This window comes from Neofelis nebulosa, chromosome 12 (assembly GCF_028018385.1).
Source record: "Neofelis nebulosa isolate mNeoNeb1 chromosome 12, mNeoNeb1.pri, whole genome shotgun sequence".
Classification (NCBI taxonomy): Eukaryota; Metazoa; Chordata; class Mammalia; order Carnivora; family Felidae; genus Neofelis; species Neofelis nebulosa.
Window position 1 is genome coordinate 54,164,399 of NC_080793.1, and position 26,067 is coordinate 54,190,465.

Genomic DNA, 26,067 nt, shown 5'->3' on the forward strand with positions numbered 1-26,067 from the left:
GAAAAAATGCATGAACATAGTTAAGTACTTCAAAATTCATTCTCCCCTCTCTTCTTCCTATTCTTTAAATGAAATCAAGAAGCAAATTACATCAGGGCACCTGGGTGGCTCAGTCGGTTAAGTGCCCAATTCTTGATTTCGGCTCAGGGCATGATCCCACAGTTCATGAAATCATGCCCCGAGTCGGGATCCGAGCTCACAGCACAGAGCCTGCTGGGGATCCTCTCTCTCTCTTTCTCTCTCTCCATCTCTCTACTCTTCCCCCACTCACACTCTCTCTCAAAATAAATAAATAAACGAATTTTTTTTAAGAAGAAAATTGCATCAAAGTATACTTCAATAAATATTGTCTATATTATTTCTCTTGTTATGACATTACTGATGGAGCATAAAGTAATAAAAGTGTCAATTTTTCAGGGATTTTAATGAATATCTAACTTATCTAATATCTAGACAACTAGATACTTAATAACTAGATCTAATTTATCTAATATACTTCCATGAGTAGTATGACAGAAGATAGGTCAGAGAGTCAGAACTAAATGATTCATAAAGCACATTCCCACTCTAAAATTCTATAATCCAATCAATAATTCATTAAATAACATTAAACACTTCCTATGTGTCGGGGAGCCTAGGTGGCTCAGTCAGTTGAGCGTCCGACTTCAGCTCAGGCCACAATCTCTCGGTTTGTGAGTTCGAGCCCGCGTCGGGCTCTGTGCTGACAGCTCGGAGACTGAAGCCTGCTTCGGATTCTGTGTCTCCCCCTCTCTGTCCCTCGTGCTTTGTCTCTGTCTCTCAATAATAAATAACCATTAAAAATTTAAAAAAAAAAAAAAAACACTTCCTATGTGTCAAGTACAGAGAAATATATAAAAACATTATGGAGTCCCTGATCTCAAATAATGAAATGTTATAGAAAGGCATGTGGAATAGGTTTTCTAAAAGAGGTAAAAATGTTATGATAGCTCAAGGAAAAGCATAATTATTTATTGCTGACAGTTGAGAAAGAGATGGTGGATGAGAGACAATGCTAGAAAGGCATCGTGTAGGAAAGCACTGAGCTACTATACCAGGCTAGAGAAAGACAGTCCCATTATCAGATAAGAAAAGACAAAAGAATTTCAGAAGGGCAGCCTCAGAAATTACCACAAGTAGCTGTTATTACGTAGAGTACAGCAAGAGTTACACCTTTTTCCACATATAAAGAATAAAAAATACTAATTTTATCTTTAAGAAATTGTATTTTATTTTTTTTAATATATGAAATTTATTGTCAAATTGGTTTCCATATGACACCCCGTGCTCATCCCAACAGGTGCCCTCCTCAATACCCATCACCCACCCTCCCCACCCTCCCACCCCCCATCAGCCCTCAGTTTGTTCTCAGTTTTTAAGAGTCTCTTATGCTTTGTCTTTAAGAAATTTTAGAAAAGTAAATGTCTTCAAAACACACTTACAAAACAAGAATTGACAAATATCCTTTATTTTTTTTTTTTTTTAATTTTTTTTTAACGTTTATTTATTTTTGAGACAGAGAGACACAGAGCATGAACGGGGGAGGGTCAGAGAGAGGGAGACACAGAATCTGAAACAGGCTCCAGGCTCTGAGCTGTTAGCACAGAGCCCGACGCGGGGCTCGAACTCACAGACTGTGAGATCATGACCTGAGCCGAAGTCGGCCGCTTAACCGACTGAGCCACCCAGGCGCCCCGACAAATATCCTTTAATAGTGAAGAATAAAACCACAGAATCTTAATTACATATTCAAGATAACTCACTTTGTTTCAGAATCACTGCATCCCGCCCTGCCCACTGTCTCCCCCACTAATGCCCAAGGAGAATAAAGTTGTTAATATTTGGGCATTTCCAGTCGTGCCAGTCATTCACCAGTTTGCCCTCAGATCCCCTCCCTGTTCTTCTACAGCTCTGCTCTGTATTGTATGAACTACATTTCCCAGGCTCCCTTGACAACTGGCCTCTCACGTTTGGCCAATAGGAAGCACCTGTGATACACTTATAAGGGCAGAAGTAGTGAAGCCAGGGTGGTTCTAGATGTAGCTCAGGATCTACCTCCAGCAGCGTCTGTCTCCCCTGTTGCTTCAAATCCTTCTGGATAGTCCCTCTTATCAATCAGTGAAGACCTCTCTGCAGGCAGAAATGGGATACTTTTGCAGTGACCCATGGCATACGGTGGGATCACAACTTGTTAAATTATCACGTGCAGTTTAGAATAAAATGTCATTTGAGGACAAGCCTTGAAGAAATGAGGTAGTAACTGCACCTAACCATTAGGGCAGCATTGTTTATTTCAAGACCTGTAGAGCAGGAAGGCTAAATGTGACTATGTTAGAAAACTTAGATAAAAACAAAATGATAATCTCAGAGCTTTAGAAGCTCAGATCAAACAGTCAGAAAGTCAGAGTTTCTATGTTGACTTTAAAAGAATCTCTTATATCTTGTCACCCCCTGGCAGACAAGGTTAAGGACCACACACAAAATCTAATTATGGGGAATGCATAATTACACTACAAGTTGAATGAAGAGTTTCACCAAGTTTCTAATGTTAAGATAGTATGTATCAGTTGGGCATTAAGTAGGAAGGTAGGAGATGGGATGAGGACTTCTGGAATTAGACAAACCTGAAAATTAAAAACTTCCAAATCCCCCTACACATCCTTACCAGCAAAAGCAGCTTCTCCTCCCTGGGATAATTAGCCTTGCTTATTATTATTAAGCCTCTTGCTTAAAGATTTACTAACGTGTGCGCCTGAAACAGTTGCCTTGCAAGAGGATTTGCGAAGACCCACATCCACCACTCTTTGTCACCATAGATTGACCCAGATGTTAGTGTGCCAAAGGAGGAGAAATACGCAGCCTGCTCCAGGAAAAATAGCTTATGTAGCAAAACAAATGCAAAATCTTGCTAATCTTGTATTAGTAGGAATGTGCAGAACATACATAGGATTGATTTGGACTTAATAAGCTAGTTCCAACAGTTTACTAGGATGGGTGACTGTTAACCTGAACTTAACACCAGCCTACAATCACTTAATAAAGTCAAAATGCCAGTACTTTCCTGACATAATATGGAGATTTAAGGAGATGGGTGTGATTTCATCGTGAGCAAACCAAAACCTCCCCTTTCCCCGACTACATCCTCTTCAAGAGTGCAAAGGATATTCTTTTCCTAATTAAATGCTATAAAATACACTGGAGTGGAAAACGTAAGCACCCTTCGAAAACTCTGGTAGCTAATCTCTATGTGCCAGAGATTACAGGAGATGGTGGAGATAATGGTGGAATATATCACAAGTGAAATGAACTCCCCAGTTTCGATGGAAATAATGGACTTCCAGAGTGGCAAAGTCCAAGTGGTAGCAATTAACCAGCGCAGGACTCGGTAGGTACCAGGATTACAGTAGTAATCATAGCAGTCTGACCCCCAGTATTTGTGGTGGTGTCTGATTATGGCGTACATAGGAATTAAAGACATGGGCAGCCATCTAAAGCAGCGCTGTCCAATAGAAACATAAGGCAAGTCTCGTACGTAACTTTAAATTTTCTAGTACCAGTATTTTAAAAAGTAAAAATAAATACATGAATTAATTTTAATCCTTTATTTAACCCAATATATCCAAGGTTACCATTATTTCCCCATGTAATCCTATGAAAAATGATTCGTGACATGCTTTGCATTTTTTGTACCAAGTTTCTGAAATCTAGTGTTTTACATTTACAGCACATCTTAATTCAGACTAGTCACATTTCAAGTGCTCAAAAGACATGTATATATATATATATATTAGTGGTTTTTTTCTTTGCCCCTCCCCTCTGGCATCATACAAAAAAATGTTGGTAGTAATAACTTTTCCATTAAATTCATGAGGCACCCAACATAAAGACCCAGTAGTGACGATATGCACCATTTGTGAGATGGACGCAATGACCAATAAGCCCATTTTGGTGAGTGTGGGAGCACCTTTGTACAGACGGTATTTGAGTTGCAGCCCGGAAGGTACTACCGTATGGGAGTTACATACGAGTATAAGGGTGATAACGCTGAAGCATAAGATGTGGACTGCCAACCATCAGCTCGTTTGATCTCAGATCCATTCCCCAACCCCCTTCAGCCGCTCTACTCCATTACATGATTCCCATGCTCCACCGCCAAATAGCTCTACTTCCAGCAGCATCTCTGGCGGTAGCTGCACTCTTTTGAGGTCCATGTCCCCATCCCTCCCCTCCAACACCCCAACACTGAACAGGCCTTACCATGGCTCTACTTTCCACCAGACAGCCCCAACTTCAGGACTCTGATCACATCACCTCTTCCCACTTGCCCTCTGGCCTAGAGGTGGTGGGGGCTTCCTGCTCTTACTAACCTGAATGGCCTCATCACTCCCTATTTGGATTCCTAGGTCTTCCATCATGGGTACAACCAATTCCCTCTATTAACGTCCCTCTTTTTTCCTGACTGGACCATATTTGGTTTCTTCAGCTACCCACACAGCTAAGAGAAACATATCCTCTGCCCATGAGATTGTTTTCTCGCTTAAGCTTCAATACATGCAACAGCCACAAAATGATGTCTCCCTCCTTTTTAAAACATGTCTGCGTTCCTTAACACCTTTACGCTCAACCGACTATGTCATCCCCCGTATCTACGTTTATGCCCCCTAGAGCATGCCTCAGCCTCTATAAGAAAGGTTTTTCACAATTTGTATGCCATGGCCCTCTGTGCAATCTGGCAGAGCCTTCTCAGGATAATGTAATTAAATGCATAAAATAAAACACACAAGAAGAACCCAAGTATAAAATCAAATATATAAGACAAAAGCAAACTTGTGATGCCATCATGTACTTCTTTAATAGCACACCGAACAACAAGCTCTACTTACAGGTCTAACAACCACTGTCGTTTCAAAGTAGTGGCAAGTATAAACAATATTGTGAAATACTTCTATAACTGAATTGTAGGTCTGTGACTTCCAGTGAGGATAAAGTCAAAAGTACTGCTAATACCACTATGGCTTATTAAAGGAGGGCTAACTGGGTTATGCCTTTCATAACTGAAAGAAATGCTTAATGCGAGTTAGAGGGTAATAAACATCAAATATAATTTTTTTATTTTTAGGGGTGCCTGGGTGGTTCAGTCAATTTTAAGCGTCCGACTTCAGCTCAGGTCACGATCTCACGGTTGGTGGGTTCGAGCTCCTCATCAGGCTCTATGCTAACAGCTCAGAGCCCGGAGCCTGCTTCAGATGCCGTGTCTCCCTCTCTCTCTGCCCCTCCCTCACTCATGCTCTGTGTCTCTCTGTCTCAAAATGAATTAAGTAAAAACAAATCAATGTAAAAAAATTTTTAATTTTATTTTTAATAAAACCATCCAAGTACATGGATTCCTTGATTTCGCTGTTTCTAAGGACCTCAGTTTAAGAACCCCTACTCCTAAGGGGCCTGGCTGGATCAGTCAAACAGTATCTTCAGGTCCTGAGGCCTAAAAAGTCTACTGTTTTGTCGGTCCTAAGTTCCCAGGACCTTTTAGCTAAAGAAAGTTTTTTGCTCTTTTTATCCTCTCCCATTCTCATTTCTCTAGATTTTCCTGCTCTATCATCACCGTCTCAGCCAAGGAGACATCTGAATAGCTTCATGCTTGCATATCCTATTTCACACATCTGTATTACTGTGCTCAAATGATTCTAACAACCACAGCAACACTGAAAATCTTGTGGCATTGTCCCATCCAATCATCCACATCAACACAACTTAGTCTCATCTGGAAGCAGTGAGTCTTACAAGCAATCCCTCTCTCCATACCCTCTGCCTACTAGTAAATCTCAACAGAAATCTGGTCTTTCCATACCTATCAAAGAAAACTGAGGCTCAGAAAAATTAGATAACTCATCCAAGAACCCACAACAATAAAATTCCTAGAGATTTTAAAGATATGTATTTTAGTTTATTTTTACTGAGATATAATTGACATATAACATTGTATTAGTTTCTGGTGCACAACGTGATTTCATATTTTGTATATATTGCAAAATGATCACCACAATAAGTCTAGTTAACATCTGTCACTGTACATAATTACAAATTTTTTCTTGTTATAAGAACTTTAAGATTCACTGTCTTAGCAATTTTTAAATACACAATATAGTATTAACTATAATCACCATGATGCATATTACAGCCCCATGACTTGTTTCTTTTATAATTGGAAGTTTGTACCTTTTGACCCCCTTCACTCATTTTGCCCACTCCCTGCACCCCACCTCTGACAATGACCAATTTGTTCTCTGTATCTGAGCTTGTTTTTTTGGTTTTTGCTTTTAGATTCCATATATGAGATCATACTGTATTTGTCTTTCTTTGTCTGACAATTATTTCATTTAGCATAATGCCCTCAAAATCCATCCATATTGGGGCGCCTGGGTGGCTCAGTCGGTTGAGCGTCCAACTTCAGCTCAGGTCATGATCTCGTAGTCCATGAGTTCGAGCTCCGCGTCAGGCCCTGGGCTAACAGCTCAGAGCTCGGAGCCTGGAGCCTGCTTCTGTTCATGTGTCTCCCTCTTTCTCTGCCCCTCCCCGACTCATGCTCTGTCTGTCTCACTCTCAAAAATGAATAAATGTTTAAAAAAAAAATTTTTTTTAATCCATCCATGTTTTCACAAATGGCAAGATTTCATTCTTTTTTATGGCTGAATAACATTCCTCTGTGTGTGTGTGTGTGTGTGTGTATATATACACATGCATTTTCTGTATCAATTCATCCACTAATGGACATAGACTTTTTTTTAAGATTTTATTTTTAAGTAATATCTACACTCAACATGGGGCTCAAACTCAACAACCCTGAGATCAAGAGTCGCATGCTCTACTGACTGAGCCAGCTGGGTGGCCCAGATTTTAAAGATGTTTTAGGCCGATCACCAGCATGATGTGTGTTAGCATTGGAAGTATCTGATAAAGCTAATATATGGCCTTAGTTTTTAGATAATTTCATTCCTCTCTGCCTTGCTTTATAATGGGACATATTTAGAGATTATGTGGCTAAAAAAAATTACTATATGAGTTTAAAATTATCTAAACAAATAACTGAAACAGTAAAATGAATAGTAATATGAAATTGGAGTTGAACCAATTGTAACTGCCTATTGTGAGAGAATTATCTTTCTTCCCTGAAATAATTTCCTATCTCTTTAATGTGAACACATATTTCAAAACATTCTGATCAAATAAAAGAGAATAGTGCAGGGTGCCTTGGTGGCTCAGTCGGTTGAGCATCCGACTTCGGCTCAGGTCACGATCTTGTGGTTCACGAGTTTGATCCCTGCATTGGGCTTTCTGCTGTCAGCACAGAGCCCACTTTGGATCCACTGTCCCCCTCTCTCTCTGCCCCTCACCCGTGCTTGCTCGCTCTCTCTCTCTCCTCTCTAAATAAATAAATAAATAAATAAACTTAAAAAAAAGAGGGAGAGAATAGTATGGTCTAAGTGAGACTTCTGATGACACCTGTGAATAGTTGTGAAAGAGTATAGATGAATGATTATCTATAATGACACAATTATTCTCAAGTAAAATGTACATTTGGTTTTGAAAAATAAATTTTGAAGATTATAAATAACATACATTTAACAAATATCACTTCATATTCAGTATATAATATTACAATGCAAATAAAAGCAATTACTTCAATTACCCTTTAAAATTACCTCAATTGCCACTGAAAGTACAAATAAAACAGTCATATATTCATGGCTTGTTATTTTAATCAGAAGCTACTGTTCCTTAAATAACCTGAAAAAAAGTTTGGTTTTTTTTATTCAGCACACAGCCACTGAGGGCCTACTATGTGTCAGTGAGAAATGGAAGATACAGAGACAAAGCATGGCCATTGCTTCCAGCTCTCAAGAAGTTTAGACGAATGAAGAGCAGGTAAGCATGAAATACGTTTTAGGTCCAAAATATCTATAACGGTAACAGGATGTAGGAGAGCAAAGAGAGGAGTGATTAGTTTCACCTAGGAAGGTTTTAAAAGGTTTCCTGACAGGACAGCATCAGAATCTAACAAAGAAGGAAGGTAAATACACTGTTTATGTGTAAATATCAATAAATTACAGCTACCGTTACAGTGTACACTTTATAAATGTTTTTTCCCTTATCACAACAACCCTTTGAGACCAGCATTTCACAGTAGGAAAACAATGATGAGCAGGATAAATAACTCGCAGGTCACATATCTTGTAAATGGAAGGGCCAAGGAATGAGTCCAGGTTTGTGTAACTTGATATTCTTCCCACCACACCAGGCTAAGCTAAGCTTAAAGAACTTGTAAGATTTAAACAGAGAAAAAAAAAAAAGATTTAAACAGAGAAAAACAAGAAAACAGAGAAAAATACAACAGACAGAAGAGACATAAACATATAATTTATGAATTATCTTAGTGGGAAAGTACTATCTTTAAAATATATACATATAACATGAAATATCTATTTATACATATACATACATACTAATAAAAGATATAATGATATAATAATACAAAAATAAACTAGGATAATTTATGAATTACACTGTATTTTTTTTAATTTTTTTTATGTTTATTCGTTTTTGAAAGACAGAGAGAGACAGAGCACAATCAGGGGTGGGCAGAGAGGGGGACACAGAACCTGAAGCAGGCTCCAGGCTCTGAGCTGTCAGCACAGAGCCCGACACGGGGCTCAAACTCACGAACTGCGAGATCATGACCCGAGCCGAAGTCAGATGCTCAACCGACTGAGCCACCCAGGCACCCCTGAATTACACTGTAATTTAAAATTTCGGGGCGCCTGGGTGGCGCAGTCGGTTAAGCGTCCGACTTCAGCCAGGTCACGATCTCGCGGTCCGTGAGTTCGAGCCCCGCGTCAGGCTCTGGGCTGATGGCTCGGAGCCTGGAGCCTGTTTCCGATTCTGTGTCTCCCTCTCTCTCTGCCCCTGCCCCGTTCATGCTTTGTCTCTCTCTGTCCCAAAAATAAATTAAAAACGTTGAAAAAAAATAAATAAATAAATAAATTAAATAAAATAAAATAAAATAAAATTCCATGGGGCACCCGGGTGACTCAGTCAGTTGAGTGTCCGACTCTAGATTTCAGCTCAGGTCATGATCCCAGAATTACGGAATCAAGCCCCACATCAGACTCCATGCTGGGTGTGGAGTCTGCTTAAGATTCTCCCCCTCTCTCTCTCCCTCTCTCTCTCTCTCTCTCTCTCTCTCTCCCCCTCTGCCCCTCCCCAACTCATGCTCACGCTCTCTCTTGCTCTCTCTCCTAGAAAAAAAATTCCATACTCAAATCTACTTAAGACTATTCCACAATTGAGCCATAAAAAACTAAATTAAAATTTCAAAAATGTCTAATTTACAAATCCTTTAGTCACTACAGTCATTCATCAATTAATTTTTTATCAAGTTTAACCCATTAATTAAAATAAATTTAAGACAACATACAAATAAACATAATTCATTAAACTAAGTACTTTAATTCCACTGTATTAAAAAAAACCTGTTTCTTATAATTCTCTTTAAGCACAAGAATGTCATGGGGATGTTAAACATGGAGTCTATAACATGAAGTGAATCAAAAATAATCAAACTCTGCTTTTAACATTATTTGAGAGAACAAAATTCTACCTCTGCATTGTGCTTAGTTGTTATTTCTAATTTTTCTTTCTTAGCCCGATGAAGTTTCTTTCTGAGATCAGCAGTAATATCCAAGTCTGTTTCACTTTTAAACATTTGTTTTACATCAGAGGAGGCATTCTTCAGCCTATAAAATGAGATAGTAAAATATAATTCTAAGTATAATCTCTAGCATTTCTGATATTCTAATAACTTATTTTTCAGAAATCACAAGGAACATGATACAGTTTTTGCCCTAAAGAAATTTACAACCTAATAAAAAATGTTGATCGCAAAATCTAGGTAGAAATACAAAGGAGCGTACGGCTAGAAAGAAACCACCATTTCAAGATGGTACTTAAAGAATGATCCTATCACAAGCTGTGTAGCTTTGAAAAATATTGAATTCTTTTTATTTTTTTAAATACTATATTTTACTTACCGCAAATGTAATAAATACATATTACAAAATGGAGTGTAAGTAACAATATAGATTCAGGCTTAAAAACAGCAGACCAGGGGTGCTTAAGTGGCTCAGTTATAATTGGTTAAGCATCCAATTCTTGATTTCGGCTCAGGTCATGATCTCACAGTTTATGAGATGAAGCCCCACGTCAGGCTCTGTGCTGACAGCATGGAGCCTGCTTAGGATTCTCTCTGACCTTCCCCCACTTGCGCTTTCTCTCCCTCCCTTTCAAAATAAATAAATAAACTTATTAAAAAAAAAATAACAGCAGACTAAAGCACTCTCTCCCCAAAATTAAAATTAGAAAGTTAATGAAAATATCAGCAAAGAGAATTAAGAGAGAAAAATCCACAAGGAGAAAGAACACATAAGATGAGAAAATAGTAATAACATATTAGAAGTTAGAAAGCAGTTGGATAAGTGGTCATTGATTTACATAAGAGATTTGAATTTAAAGCCAAAAGTCGGGGGCGGCGGGGGGGGGGGGGGGGGGGCGTCTGGGTGGCTCAGTCGGTTTAACGGCCAATTTTGGCTCAGGCCATGATCTCTCGATCCGTGAGTTCTAGCCCCGTGTCGGGCTCTGTGCTGACAGCTCAGAGCCTGGAGCCTGCTTCAGATTCTGTGTCTCCCTCTCTCTGACCTTCCCTTGTTCATGCTCTGTCTCTCCCTGTCTCAAAAATAAATAAACGTTAAAAAAAATTTTTTTTAAATAAAGCCAAAAGTGGAGAAAGCAACCTGATTTACACCTGAGCCCCCAAAAGCTCAATTAATTGACAACAGCTTTGCAAATGGGATAAAAGTAGAGCAGAAAACCAGATAATTGGTTGAAAGTCTGCCAAACAAATGAGATCCTCAGATTCTGTACCCTATACATGACACAACTGGGTACCAATCTCTTCCCCACTCTGGCAGAACACTAGGTAAGGGTTTATTCCCTGGAGAGGATAAAACAGAAGGTCTCTGGATTAGAGACATCAGATACAAATGGTGTAAAACCTCACACCAAAAATAGGAGACTCAAGTCAAAAATTATGTAATAAGTGAGAGCCCAGGTCTTCCAAAACATCTTGCCTGCCAGAACAATGGCAGCCAAGGAGAGAATGGAAGGATCTTCCCTAGAGAATCTAACCAGCAAGGTGAAAAAGACCTAAAGACACTGATGCTAGGGGTTCTCCAATGAACAGCTTAACTACATCATCCTACAGAGAATGCCACAAACACAAAGTCTTACCCACTGAGCTTCCAATCAGCTTGATAGGCCCTGCCTTCATTTTTTTTAATGTTTGTTTATTTTTGAGAGAGAGAGTGCAAGCAGGGGAGGGGTACAAAGAGAAGGAAACAGGGAATCTGAAGTAGACTGTGCACTGACATCAGCGAGCCCAATGCAGGGCTTGAACTCACTAATCGTGAGATGATGACCTAAGCTGAAGTCAGATGCTTAACCAACTGAGCCACCCAGGCACCCCTCTACATTTATTTTTTTTATTTTTTATTGTTTTGAGAGAGAGAGAGAGTGAGAGAGAGAGAGAGTGAGAGCGTGAGTGAGGCAAAGAGGCAGAGAGAGAGAGAGAGAGAGAGAGAGAGAGAGAGTGAGAATCCCAAGCAGGCAGCACGCTCAACGTGGAGCCCGACACAGAGCCCGACACAGAGCTCAATCCCATGACCCTAGGATCATGACGTGAAATCAAAAGTTGGACACTCAGCCGACTGAGCCACCCAGGCATCCCCCTATTTTAAATGTGAACAGACAGCTAAGGATCACCAGAAGTTAGGAAGCAAGAGTTAGAAAGAGACAAAATTGTGGGGGTAGGGGAAGAGACCTCAAAGACTATGCAGGGGAAAGATAGCTTTAAAAAGGGGAAAAAAACATATCTTCAGACAAAAAGAGAAGGTCTAATATCCATAAAACAAAAACTGAATGTAATAAAGAAGGAAATAATCAGAGAACAAAAAAAAAAGAACTCTTGGAAATCAAAACACAAACTAAGAAAAGAAAGGCCAAATAAGTAAATGTGAAAGAAAAATCTCCTGAATGCCTGAAAAAAAATTCCAAGGGAAAATAATTTCCACTTAGAATTTTATGCCCAACAAGTTACTTCTCAAAGACAAGGGAATGAGAAAGTTCTAGTTCATACCTACAAAGCACCAAAACATTTACCTCCTATGAAGTGGCTGATGGAAGATTCCACTAAAATAAGGACCTAAACTGAGAAAGACAGGGGATCCCAAAAGTAGGGTAAGACCTAAAAAAAAAAAAAAAAAAAAAGGCAGCAAAGGGACTTCCAGGATGGTAAAGAAAGGAGCACCAGGTAATAATTGGCCAATAAAGCACAGCACTAAACGGCAATCTGTCCCAGCTGGAGTACTGGACTGGCCACAGCTTCCAGGAGTGATTTCTTGAAGAAGATGCAAACAGAACACAACAGAATACTTCCGGGGTATGGGTGGAACAGGTGAAAGGGATTTAGGAACATACTTATCAGGATGAGCACTAAGAAATGTACAGAATTGCTGAATCACTATATTGTACAAGTGAAACTAACATAACACTGTATGTGAAGTATGCTGGCATTAAAATTAAAAATAAACCAGAATATTTCAACTATCATATAACTTGGTTGGAACATGAGGTTCAAGTCATGATAAATTCATAGAAATTAAGCAAACTAAACAATCAATGAAACAATTATCAAATCCAAGAAAAACAATGTACAAGAGAGAAAAAACTAAATGCTCAGAGGCTCAACTAGAAAGTTTCCAAAATTATAATACCATAAACATTGAAAACTAACCAAGATTGCAATATTAATAAATATAAAGGGGACAGAAAAAGGAGGCAAGCATGAATGAAAATGAAATTATGATCTTCTGTAGTCAATAGATAATGGCTAAACCTGAAAAATCTAATACCAATATAAAAAAATTTTAAGAGATACAGGGGTACTTGGGTGGCTCAGTCGGTTAAGCGTCCAACCTCGCCTCAGGTCATGATGTCACAGTTCATGAGTTTGAGCCCCACATCGGGCTCTCTGCTGTCAGCACAGAGCCCACTTGGGATTCTCATTCCCCTCTCTCTACTCTTCCCCCACTCATCCCCCCCCTTTCTCAAAATAAATAAACTTCAAAAAATTTTTAAGAGATACAGATTTTAAAAATCATCTCGGAGTATGGTGACAGTGCTCGCTTTGGCAGCACATACACCAAAATTGGAATGACACAGAGATTAGCTTGGCCCCTGCCCAGAGTATAGTGACAGATGGTAGCTACAGCTACACTTTTAGTGAGCATAGCATAACATATAGACTTGTTGAATCACTATCTTGTACCGAAATCAATGTAACATTGTGTGTCAACTATACTTCAACACAGAAAGTACAGAATTTTAAATAAAATTAAAAATAATTTTTTTAAGGAGCACCTGGGTGGCTCAGTTGGCTGAGCATCCAACTCTTGATTTAGGCTCAGGTCATGATCCCAGAGTCGTGGGATCAAGCCCTGAGTCAGGCTCTGCACTGAGCATGGAGCCTGGGTAAGATTCTCTCTCTTTCTCCCTCTGCCCCTCCCCTACTCTCTCTCTAAAATTTAAAAAAAAAAAAAAAAAATTCTGAGGGTCACATTAAAAAAATTTTTTTAATAATAATTTTTTTAAATATAAATCATCTTGGAGAGTTGAAAATGATTGTTTCTAGGGATCAAGACAGTGATCAAGCAAATTAGTACTGTCATTTTTCCTAATAGCAGTAAGTCTTGTAGAACATTAGATTCTTTAAATAACGTATATATGTAAAGTTAATTTTTTTCAATAAAACTAAAAAACCAATAGAGAGAACCAATGAAACCAAAATTTTGTACTTTGAAAAGATTAACAAACTTGATAAATCTTTGGCTAGATTGACAAAAAGGAGAAAAGACTCAAATTATAAAAATAAACAATGAAAGAGGGAATGCCAACCTAGAAGGATTATAATAAATACTACGAACAATTGTATGCCAAGTTAGACAATGTAGATCAAATGAACAAATTCCTAGAAAGACTGAAATTATCAAAACTAACCCCAAAACGAACAAAATCTGAATAGACTCATAACAGCTGAAGATATTGAATTTATAATTTTAAAAAATCTAAAAACAAGGCCCAAGTCCAGATGGTTTCCCTAGTAAATTCTACCAAACATTTAAAGAAGAAATAACACCAATCCTAACTTTAGAGGAGGAAGAAACACTTTCCAGCTCATTCTATTAACCCAGCATTACCTAAGATCAAAGTGAGTCAGACATCACAAGAAAGAAAACTACAGACCAATTTCCCTCATGAATAGAGATGCAAAAAATCCTCAACAAAACATTAGCAAACCAAATCCAACAACATCTTTTTTTTTAATATTTTTCTGTTTATTTATTTTTAGAGAGAGACAGAGTACGAGCGGGGTTGGGGCAAAGAGAGAGGGAGACACAGAATCCGAAGCAGGCTCCAGGCTCTAAGCTGTCAGCACAGGGTCTGACACAGGGCTCGAACCCACAAACTGTGAGATCATGACCTGAGCTGAAGTTGGATGCTCAAACGAGTGAATCACCCAGGCGCCCCCCAAATCCAACAACATCTTAAAATGACTACACAGCATGACCAAGTGGGATTTATCCCAAAAATAGAAAGTTGATTTAATGTCTGAAAATCAATTGACATGATATACCATTTTACTAAAAGACAAAAATTACACAATCATCTTAATAGATACAGAAAAAGCATTTGACAAAATTAAATACCTATTTGTGATTTAAAAAAAAAAAAAACTTGGGGTGCCTGGGTGGCTCAGCTGGTTAAGCATCCGACTTTGGCTCAGGTCATGATCTCATGTTTCGTGAGTTGAAGTCCCGCATCAGGCTCTGTGCTGACAGCGCAGAGCCTGGAGCCTGCTTCAGATTCTGTGTCTCCCTCTCTCTCTGCCCCTCCCCCACTCACACTCTGTCTCTCTCTCTCTCAAAAATAAATAAATGTTAAAAAAATACATTAAAAAAAAAAACCTCAACAACCTAGGGATATAAGAAAATTTAATCAGATAAAAAGCATCTATGAAAAACCTACAATTGGCATACTTATTGGTGAAAGACTGAAAGCTTCCCTTAAGACTGGGAGCAAAACAAAGATGTCCACTTCTATTGGAGGTTCTAGGCAGTACAATCATGCAGAAAGAAAACAAACAAACAAACAGAATATATATTAGAAGGGAAGTAGTAAAACTGTCTTTTTTTTTTTTTTTTTTAAGTAAGCTCTATGCCCCTATGTGGGGCTTGAACTCACAACTCTGAGATCAAGAGTTACATGCTCTATTAATTGAGCCAGCCAGGCACCCCAGAAGTAAAACTATCTTTATTTATTTACTTATTTACTTATTTTTAACGTTTATTTATTTTTGAGACAGAGAGAGACAGAGCATGACCGGGGGAGGGTCAGAGAGAGAGGGAGACACAGAATCGGAAGCAGGCTCCAGGCTCTGAGCTGTCAACACAGAGCCCAACGCAGGGCTCGAACTCACGGACCGGACCGTGAGATCGTGACCTGAGCTGAAGTCGGACACTTAACCGACTGAGCCACCCAGGCGCCCCTGTAAAACTATCTTTAATTGCAAAGGACATGATCCTTTAAGAATATCCTAAGAAATTCATTAAGAAACAAAAACACTGGAATTAAAAAGATTTTAGCAATGTCACAGAATGTAAGATCAATATACAAAAATCAATTACATTTCCATATATTAACAATGAACAATTCAAAAATTAAATTTAAAAAAATAACTCAATGTATAATAGCATCAAAAAAAAAGATTTAGGATTAAATTTAACAAAAGCAGTGTAAGCTTTCTATAGTGAAAATACAAATTATTATTTAAATAAATTAAAGATTTAAATAAATGAAAGACAATGCACATTCACATTCATGCACTGGAAGAGTCAGTACCATTAAGGTGGCAATCATCTCCAAATTGATCTACAGATTCATCATAGTCCCTATCATAATCCCAGAAGGCTTTTTTGGTAAAAAATTGACAAGCTCATCTTAAAATTTACATGGAAAAGCAAAGGACTCAGAATAACTAAAACAATCTTTAAAAAGAACAAACGGGAGAGCTTTTACTTCCTAATTTCAAAACTTACTACAAAGCTACAGTAATCAAACAAATAGCATGGAATTAAATTAAGAAAAGACATGTAGATCAATGTACCATAATTGAGACTAGAAACAAATTTATATTTGGCCCATTAATTTTCAATAAAGGTGGCAAGGCAATTCAATAGGGAAAAAGCAGTCTTATCAACAAATAGTTCTGAAACAACTGGCTATCCACACATGCAAAAAGATTAATTTAGATGCTTACCTCACACCATACATAAAAGATAACTTAAAATGGAGCACAGACCTAAATGTAAAAACTGAAATTATATAACTTTTAGAAGAAAACATAGGAGAAAAATCTTCATGACCTTAAGTTGGGCAAAGATTTCATAAATACACAGATATGAAACCTAAAGCATAGTCCATAAAGGAAAAGAATTGGAGGGGTGCCTGGCTGGCTCATTTAGTAGAGCATGTGACACTATCTCAGGGTTGTGAGTTTAAGCCCCACGTTGGGCATGGAGCACACTTAAAAAAAAAAAGAACTGGACTTAAAAAAATGTAAAACATTTGTACTTCAAAGAGACATTATTAAGAAAATGAAGTCAATGGGGTTGAGTGTTCAATTCTTAATTTTGGCTCAGGTCAGGATCTCACAGTCAAGTCGGTCAGTAAGCCAGTCAGTCATGGGATCAAGCCCAGGGGTCAGGCTGCATGCTGGGTGAGGAGTCTGCTTGGGATTTCCTTCTCTCTCTCTACCCCTCCCCTGCCCGCATGTGGACACACGCACTTGGGCTCTCGAAAGAAAGAAAGAAAGAAAGAAAGAAAGAAAGAAAGAAAGAAAGAAAGAAAGAAAGAAAGAAAGAAAGAAAGAAAATGAAAATGAAGCCAAGGCAACAAATGGGAGAAAATATGTGCAAATTATATATTTGATAAAAGATTTGTATCCAGAATATATAAAAAACTCCTAAAGCTCAGTAACAAAAAGACAACCAATTTAAAAATGAGCAAAAGATCTGAATAGGCTTTTCACCAATGAAGATATATAAATGGCAAAAAAAAAAAAAAAAGCACATACAAAGATGCTCAACATATTACTCATTAGGAAAATATAAATTAAAATCATAACATGCCACTTCACATTCACTATAATGGCTATAATCAAAAAGTCAATCAAAAAAATTCAATCACTTATATTGTACAACTGAAACTAATATAGCACATCAAGTTAATTAACCACACTGGAATTAAAATAAATTTTTTTAAAAGATCAGAAAATAAGTATTGGCAAGAATGTGGAGAAACTAAAACCCTCATATATTGCTGGTAGAAATGTAAAATGGTTCAGCCATTTTAGAATACAATCTAGCGGTTTCTTTTATGTTTTTTTTACATTTATTGATTTTTGAGAGAGAGAGAGACAGAGCTTGAGCAGGGGAGGGGCAGAGAGAGAGAGAGGGAGACACAGAACTCCAAGCAGGCTCCAAGCTCCACACTGTCTGTACAGAGCCTGCCGCAGGGCTCGAACTCACAAACTGCAAGATCATGACCTGAGCCAAAGTTGGACGCTTAACTGACTGAGCCACCCAGGCACCCCTAGCAGTTTCTTAAAAAAATTAACATAGGGATGCCTGGGTGGCTCAATCGGTTAAAGGTCTGCCGGACTCTTGGTTTCGGCTCAGGTCATGATCTCACAGTTTTGTGAATTCAAGCCCCACATCAGGCTCTGTGCTGGCAGCGACAAGCTTGCTTGGGATTCTCTCTCTCCCTCCCTCTCTGCCCTTTCCTCTACTCTTACTCTCTCAAGTAAAGAAACTTAAAAAAAAAATTTAACATAAACTTACTGTACAATGAAGTGATGCTGGTCCTAAGAATCTACACAAGAGAAATCACCTCCACCCAAAGACTTGTACACAAATGTTCATAACAGTATTTTTCATAATAACCAAAAAGTGGAAACAACCTGCATGTCCATCAGCTGGTGAGTGGGTAACCAAAATGTGCTATATCCATACAACAGAATAGTATTCAGCAATAAAAAAGAAACGAAATACTGATTCCTGTCAACAATAAGATAAACCTGAAGAACATGCCTAGCGAAAGAAGCCAGACACAAAAGACCACATATTGTGTGATTCCATTTCTATGAATTGTTCAGAAAAGGAAAATCTATAGAAATAAAAAGTAAATTAGTGGTATATAGCAAAGTTTAACTTCATTTAACCAGATTCTAGAACTCTAAAGAATGATTTAGTCATTAAAAATCATGGCAGATAAATATTTATGTGGTAAAATGTTCCCTCCAAAAGTGAAAAGGCTTTCAGCAAAATAAAAAGTTTATATTTTATTCCCTACCTTTCTCCGGAAAGGACTTAAGGTAGCTTCTAAAGATAGGTGGAAAATGTTTCTATAGCAAATCCTATTTATAGTTGAAGTACATGTTAGTCATGGTCTTTGCCCCACCCACACATCCTGGCTGAAAAGGCAGTCTAGATCAGTTCTTCTCAAACTAAACATGCGCCAGCACTATTCTCCTCAACCCCATACATGATGCTCTTCTAAAATGTAAAATATGTTTTAATTTTTTAGAGAGAGTAAGAGAGGGAGCATGAGCAGGGGAGAGGGGCAGAGGGAGAGAGAGAGAGTGAGGATCTGAAGCAGGTTCCACACTCAGCATGGAGCACAATGCAGGGCTCAATCCCGTGACCCCGGGATCATGACCTGAGCTGAAATCAGGAGTCAGAGTCTCAACGGACTGAGCCACCAAGGTGCTCCTAAAATATATATAAAAGGAGTAACTAAATGCGCAATTTTAAAAACAGATAAAATACAACCCCAAGTGTTTTATTACCAGATTCCACGAACAGAAAATTACTCTGTTACGTGATTATAAAAGTTTCTAAACACTTTCAATTTCTGTACTTGTTCCTTTGTAAACCACCCTTTGGGTTGCACTCCCCAAAGTGACTCAGTTTTACACGACAGATTTAGAGTTTTATATTTTTCACATTAGAGGTGAATCAACCAAAAGTAGGCACCTCCCCCAAAGGCTGATATCCGGGGTGCAAAAGAGACAAGCAACAGCAATTCTTGGAATACAAACTGCAAGTAAAAACAGTTGGGATGGGAGCTAAAACCAAAGGAATGCCTGACCAGAAGTCGTGAACTACCACCGGAGCAAGAAGGAAGAACCAGAGCCACGGAGACTAGGGCTGACCAAAGGAGGGACCACACAGAAATGTGAAGCCGCAGAAATATGAGGACAAAAGATTTAGAGAAGTAGAAACGAATAAGCAATTCTCTAAGGACAGGAGAAAGCACACACACTCTGACTCTCATGGATGAGTTAACCAGGGAAAACAGACTGTTCTGGTGCCTGTGAAGCATCCTGCCTGCTCCTCCAGGCGCACAAAGCCTCGCCCCCCCTTAGCACACTGCGAGAATCCTTACAGTCAGCAGCCCCAGCCACTTCTCCCTGCTGCTTACGACCCAAAAGCTCTCCTCAACAAAAGGAAGAGACTGGAGGCTTACCTTTGGGTATCAACAGGGGCATCACTCAAAGTGTTTAAACTCATGGTAAGTCTTCCAACTTTCACAATAGCCCACTGCTTCTCAATGATATACTTCGTTATTGATGATTAAAACCTTCTGAGATGTCTGTGGCTTACAGGTTAGATGGGCTGAAGTCTGTTAACATAGTAAACAATATAACAGTGGTTATATATGTGAGTCTTGAGACTACGGGTGATTTTCGTGTTTTTCTTCAACTTACTTGTATTTTTAAAATTATTGCATAACACACATTTAAATACTCGTATTTTTAAAAGCTATTACGTTTAAGATAGATTAGAAGCAAAAATGGCAAAATGTTAAAAAAATATTCCTTCTTGTAACAAGTTTCTATTATATTATTCTAATTTCTCTAATAAAAGGAAAAATTATCTCAGTAAAATAGTGACCAATGGGACGCCTGGGTGGCTCAGTCAGTTAAGCACCCAACTTCAGCTCAGGTCATGATCTCACAGTTCATGAGTTTGAGCCCCGAGTAGGGCTCTGTACTAACAGCTCAGAGCCTGCAGCCTGCTGTGGATTCTGTGTCTTCCTCTCTCTACCCCTACCCCTCTGTCTCTCTCTCTCTCTCTCTCTCTCTCTCTCTCTCCCTCAAAAATAAACATTAAAAAAAATTTTTTTTTAAACAGTGACCAATTACTCTTGAACTAGAAAAGGAATGTAGAACCTATTTCTAGGGAACAGAATTCAGTTTGAAAGAAAGTGAAGTCCAGGGACATTTTTAAGTCCCTAAAGCCTTTTTCATAAATGAGATATTTTTAAGCTTATTTATTTACTTTGAGAGAGAGCATGCACACAAGTTGGGGGGCAGAGGGAGAAAGAGAGAATTCCAGACAGGCTCCACACTGTCAATGCAGAGCCTGATTCGGGGCTCGAACTCAGGAGTCATGAGATCATGAACTGAACTGAAGTCAGATGATTAACCAACTGAGCCTCCCAGGCGCTGGGCATAAGCGAGATACTTTTAATGCAATGCTACAATCAAAGAGACCAAAGTACTCCCAACAAATGATCTCATGGTAATTTTTAAAGTCCTTCTCTTAAGGGACAAAGGAAGAATAAAGAGAGTAGTTGTCACTTACACTGACCTCTCTGGAACCCCCTTCTATGGGAGATAATCCAAATTATACAAAGCCCACTATTTAAAGTTGCTTTACTATATTTATAGTATGAAGGAATCTCTGGAGAAATATTTTAAACAGAGATAACAATAATTAAGCCCAAACAGATACAAATAATCAAGATCCCAGAAGTGTCCCTTGGTATCCCTAGAAGAAGTGCAACATCCCAGAAAGACCATAGCTTTGGACTTGGAGAGATGTGACTTAGGATGCCTTTAAGTATCTTTATGAGTGTTGCCATGGGCAAGTGGCTTACCGTGTGAGCCTGTTTCCTCAACCTTAAGAAGGGAATAATTACATCAATCTCATATATGTGAGATAGAAATAATACATCCAGCATATATACAGTTCTCAGTCACTGTACCTTTCTGTTACTGAGCACAAACCCTACTCTCTATTACCCTCTTTTACTGAACACAAACTTTGAGAATGGGACAAACTTCAGGCAAGCTTTTCTGACTTCATGGAATGCCATTTTGTGTTGTTTTTGTGCGTTAAAAGTTATGGTGGCTTGTTTCTCAGATTTCCTGGCCCTGTTTCCTCCTGCAGTTTGGTCTAGGCCATTGCTTTGCTTTGCCAATCAAGATGGAAACAGAACCTCGATGCTGAGAACCTAGTAATGATTCCTACAGACAAACACCTAGGGATATTTAAAAACAATCAGTGATTTAGCTGATACTGCAATAGTGTGACCCAAGACAAAGATGGAATTTTTACCAACATGGAAGGAAGAATTCTATTTCCCCATGGACCCTAAAGACTAAGTTTGGAAAGAGTGGCAGACAAATACCACTGTCAGTTTATTGATCACCTAATACAGTGCCAAACCCTGTACCTGTGCTTCATACACAGAACCCTGGCCCCTATGACACTGCAGTGCAAAGATTATCTTACCTGAGGTTTATATCCTCACTTCAACTGAGGAAACTCATCTGATTCAAAAAGGCTAAACGACTTGCGTAAGCCAGTCACCAACTAAATGGTGGATACTAAGGACTCAATCAAGCTCTTCTGATACTGAGTCCCCAAATCTTTTCACCTTACCACCGTGCCCCCAAAGGTCAGACTTCAGAGAAACTGTCCTCACAATTCACAATGGAAGTTAAAGAGTTAAAACCTAGAAAGAACAAACTCTTCTATACTTAACAGTAATGTCCAAGGCTAAAAATCAGATATATAAAATGTTTCTATTTTTGTGAAAAAGATGAAACACATACACACACACACACACACACACACACACACACACACGTATACATATGTGTCACAAAATGCACAAACAGAACCCCTAACTCACAGGAAAAGGATAGGGCTTTAATAATGTCCGTTGTGTTGTGTTTTGATTTTATCTTGGGCAGAGAAGCATGGGAAGAGGTAGTTTACCAAATTTAATAAAGTTGTTCCAAGAAAGCTAAATTAAAAGGAATTAAGTAGGGGCACCTGGCTGGCTCGGTTGGTAGAACATGCGACTCTTGAACCCATTGAGTTCAAGCCCAATGTTGGGTGTAGAGATTACTCACAAATAAAGTCTTTAAAAAAAATTAAGTGGGGCGCCTGGGTGGCGCAGTCGGTTAAGCGTCCGACTTCAGCCAGGTCACGATCTTGCGGTCCGTGAGTTCGAGCCCCGCGTCAGGCTCTGGGCTGATGGCTCGGAGCCTGGAGCCTGTTTCCGATTCTGTGTCTCCCTCTCTCTCTGCCCCTCCCCCGTTCATGCTCTGTCTCTCTCTGTCCCAAAAACAAATAAAAAATGTTGAAAAAAAAATTTAAAAAAAAAAAAAAAATTAAGTAATGATATGTGTCACAACATGGGTAAACCTTGAAAACAGTATGCTAAGTGAAAGAAACCAGACACAAAAGGCCACATATTGTGATTCCATGCATATAAAATGTATGGAATGGGCAAATACATAGAAACAAAAAGTAGATTTGTAGTTGCCAGAGGACAGGGAGAAGGGGAACTGGGTCTGAGTGTTAATAGGTATGAGGTTTCTTTTGGGGAGTGTTCTGGGTTTCTTTTCGGGACTGATGGAAGTGTCCTGGAATTAGATAATGGTGATTGTTGTAGAACGTGGTGAATATGCTAAAAACCAATGAATTGTACACTTTAAAACAGTGAATTTTGAGATGTAAGTTATACCCCAATTTTTTAAATTCATCATCAAAAGAAAAAAATCCTATCTAAAGTCTCCTTTAGGGGCATCTGGATAGCTCAGTCGGTTAAGCATCCAACTTTGGCTCAGGTCATGGTCTCACGGTTTGTGGTTTGAGCCCCACATCGGGCTCTGTATTGAAAGCTCAGAGCCTGAAGCCTGCTTAGGATTCTGTGTCTCCCTCTCTCTGCCCCTCCCCCACCTCAAAAATAAAAATAAACTTTAAAAGTAATAACGATAATTAGGGGTGCCTGGGTGGCTCAGTTGGTTGAGTGTCTGACTCTTGATTTTGGCTTAGGTCCTGATCTCATGGTTCGTGGGATAGAGCCCTACATTGGGCTTTGTGCTGACAGTGTGGGAACTGTTTGGGATTCTCTCTCTCTCCCTCTCTCTCTGCCTCTCCCCTGCACACGTGCATGCTCTCTCCTCAAAGTAAATAAACTTTTTAAAAAAAAAGGAAAAGAAGATAACGAATGATGAGGCAAGTAGCTAGGTACAGTAATGAAAATGTCAATGAAATAAGGAGTTAGGTCAAAGAATTACAGGTTCCTCACATAATGCGTTCCAAGCTTTACTTGAAACTTCCTGAGATGCCACAAATTAAAATAAACACTTTAGCTAATCTGTACGAGTAATTGCAAATTTCTTATGACATGCAATCAACATCAGCCTTCCTCCAATATGTATCTAACTCTGTAAATAATGCTTTCTTTTTGAAAACACTCAATATGCCATTATCTATAAACAAATTATGATAACTCAAAGCCACTCCTACTATCATCACAACAACTGTAACAAAGATCCCCTCTCCAGACAGAGTGCTAAAAACTTTCTAGAGATTATCTGATTTCTGTCTATACCAATCCCGAGGGGGAGATATTGTTAACGTCCCCCCTTTCTATCTAAGGAAACTAGGGCTTAAAAATCACTTGTCCAAAGTCAAGTCTCTAGTACGCGACAGAGTCTGGATTCAAGCCCATATTGGCTGACTCCATAGGTCTGCTGTGTGCCTTGCCACTGGCCTTCAAGACATGGTTCATGCCCAGCCAGAGAACATGTGAGGCGTTGCTTGTCAGGGAAGCACTTCTACTCACTACTGCAGATTTTTCAAACACATCTCATTCTTCCCTGCACCCCTACCCCATCCAAACTAACTACAAGTCAGGGGCTTCCTAATGAAGGAGGACTCAGATCTCCAGTGGATTTTCAATCCAAATGCACTACCACAGGCTTGGGCCCAAACCAGGCTATCCTGTAGCAGTGATCGATAAAGGCAAAGTTTAATTCAGCTTTTTATGTTAATGTATTAATAAATTAATCTTCTGTTGGTAGTGGAGTTGGACTATTCTCACCATTCCTACTAAAATAGATGAGGGATATTATGTATATCCTTCTTCAACAAGTTATTTAGAAATAGGTAATGGGGCAATTGAGACCAGGGGATCAATGATCTAGACATCCTAAGAGTAAATACCAGCCAGAAACACAATTCTACTTTAGATTTCAGAGCCACTGCTGGTACAAAGTTTTCCTACCTCACAGTCGAGTCCTTCAGTGGATCATCCAGAATGTATTCATCTCTTAGTGTGTCTGTACAGACCCAGGGGGAAAAGGGAGGAGGGGGGAATGAAAAGATAAAAGCCACTATTATTGAGCACTTACTATGGGCCAGTTACTGCACGAACCATACCCTGATGTCACTGAATCCTCCCGACAGTCTATGAGATGATTATGCCCATTTCACAGATAAGGAGCACTAAGGCTTGGAGAGGCTGAGTAACTTGCATAAAGATATTCAATGCGAGGGTTAGAATTCAAATTCACCTCTGGCTGACTCCTAAGCCCACCCTTTTTCATAACACAATGCTGACTTCAATAATAACATCTGTGTTGGGGAATTCTATCTGCAGATTTCTATATTTCACCTTTAAAAGGATGTCTGGTTCTTTCATCAAAACAAACCATGACAACGGGGGCTGAGACAATCAAAGAATTTTAGAATTAAATAGGACTTTAAAGACCAAGTCTATCCTCCTAATCTCACAGATAAGGAATCTAATGTCTAGTAAGCTTAGGTGATTGGCCTTAGGTTACTAGGCTAATAAAACTCTATACCAGGACTAATACACAAAGCTCCAGATTAAAACTACTCCCTTCTTTCCTCTTAGCAGGTTGCACTGCCTTTGTTTCTTCTTCATTTCATGAGAAACCACTGTAATTTCTGCTCTACCATCGTTTTGTTGTTGTTAGGCACTAACTCTTCAATAAAACAGGTGACAAAATGGAAGGTGACAAATGGGATGATCTTCTCTCCAAAATTATGTGAACTATACAAAACATCGATGTGTTTTGTATTCGAAAGAGGTGAGCACCAACTGAAATTGGTGAGTAAACTCACGCAGAATCATGAGAGATCTACTTAAAATGAAAAAATATTTATTTGCCTAGGATAATTATCACGATGAAATAAAGAACAGTCAAAAGGAGGCTCTACTTCTGTAGAAAATGTACAGCCCTGGAAAAACAGCCAAATTTTCTACATCTGTTAGAGTCCTGAAAGTAAGCAGTGGAAGCTACAGATAACAGCCTAACACAATTCATTCTTTCATTTATCAAACATTTATACAGTGTCTAATGTGTGGCTGGCATTTTTTTTTTTTTTTAAGGATGAAAAAGACGTGGTCCTTGTCCTCCAAGATCTTACTGATTATCGGAGGGGAATAGCTCGGTAGTCAGGAGTTGTAAACCTTAGAAGCAAGGGCATGCCCTCTGGGTCCCTATTCAGTCCTCTGGGTACCTCTGCAGCGGTCTCAGATTAAGATGCTCCAAGGGGATCTTTCCCCCAAATATGCGGAGAGGCCCAGCCCAGGGAGCTGGAGGCGTGTCCCCACAAACGACAGCAACAGTCCCAGGACAACCACAAACTAACTCGGGGTTCCCCATAACTCTCACTGCAGCCACCCATACCGTTCCTCTCAACACCTCCC

General features: G+C 39.0%; 1 protein-coding gene across 8 annotated transcripts in view; it reads right to left on the reverse strand.

The window, feature by feature from the left end:
- CCDC171 (coiled-coil domain containing 171) overlaps positions 1–26,067 on the reverse strand; it is a 314,999-nt gene that overhangs the window by 288,461 nt on the left and 471 nt on the right. For 6 of the 8 annotated variants that reach the window (XM_058695287.1, XM_058695291.1, XM_058695294.1 and 3 more), the window contains exons 2-4: positions 24,616–24,670; positions 19,771–19,926; positions 9,674–9,809 (exon numbers count right to left, since the gene is read on the reverse strand). In XM_058695287.1, coding sequence (XP_058551270.1) covers positions 9,674–9,809; positions 19,771–19,814 — 180 coding nt within the window. In that variant the 5' untranslated portion in view covers positions 19,815–19,926; positions 24,616–24,670. The remainder of the gene's footprint in view (positions 1–9,673; positions 9,810–19,770; positions 19,927–24,615; positions 24,671–26,067) is intronic. The other 2 variants (XM_058695289.1, XM_058695288.1) reach the window with 1 other exon arrangement.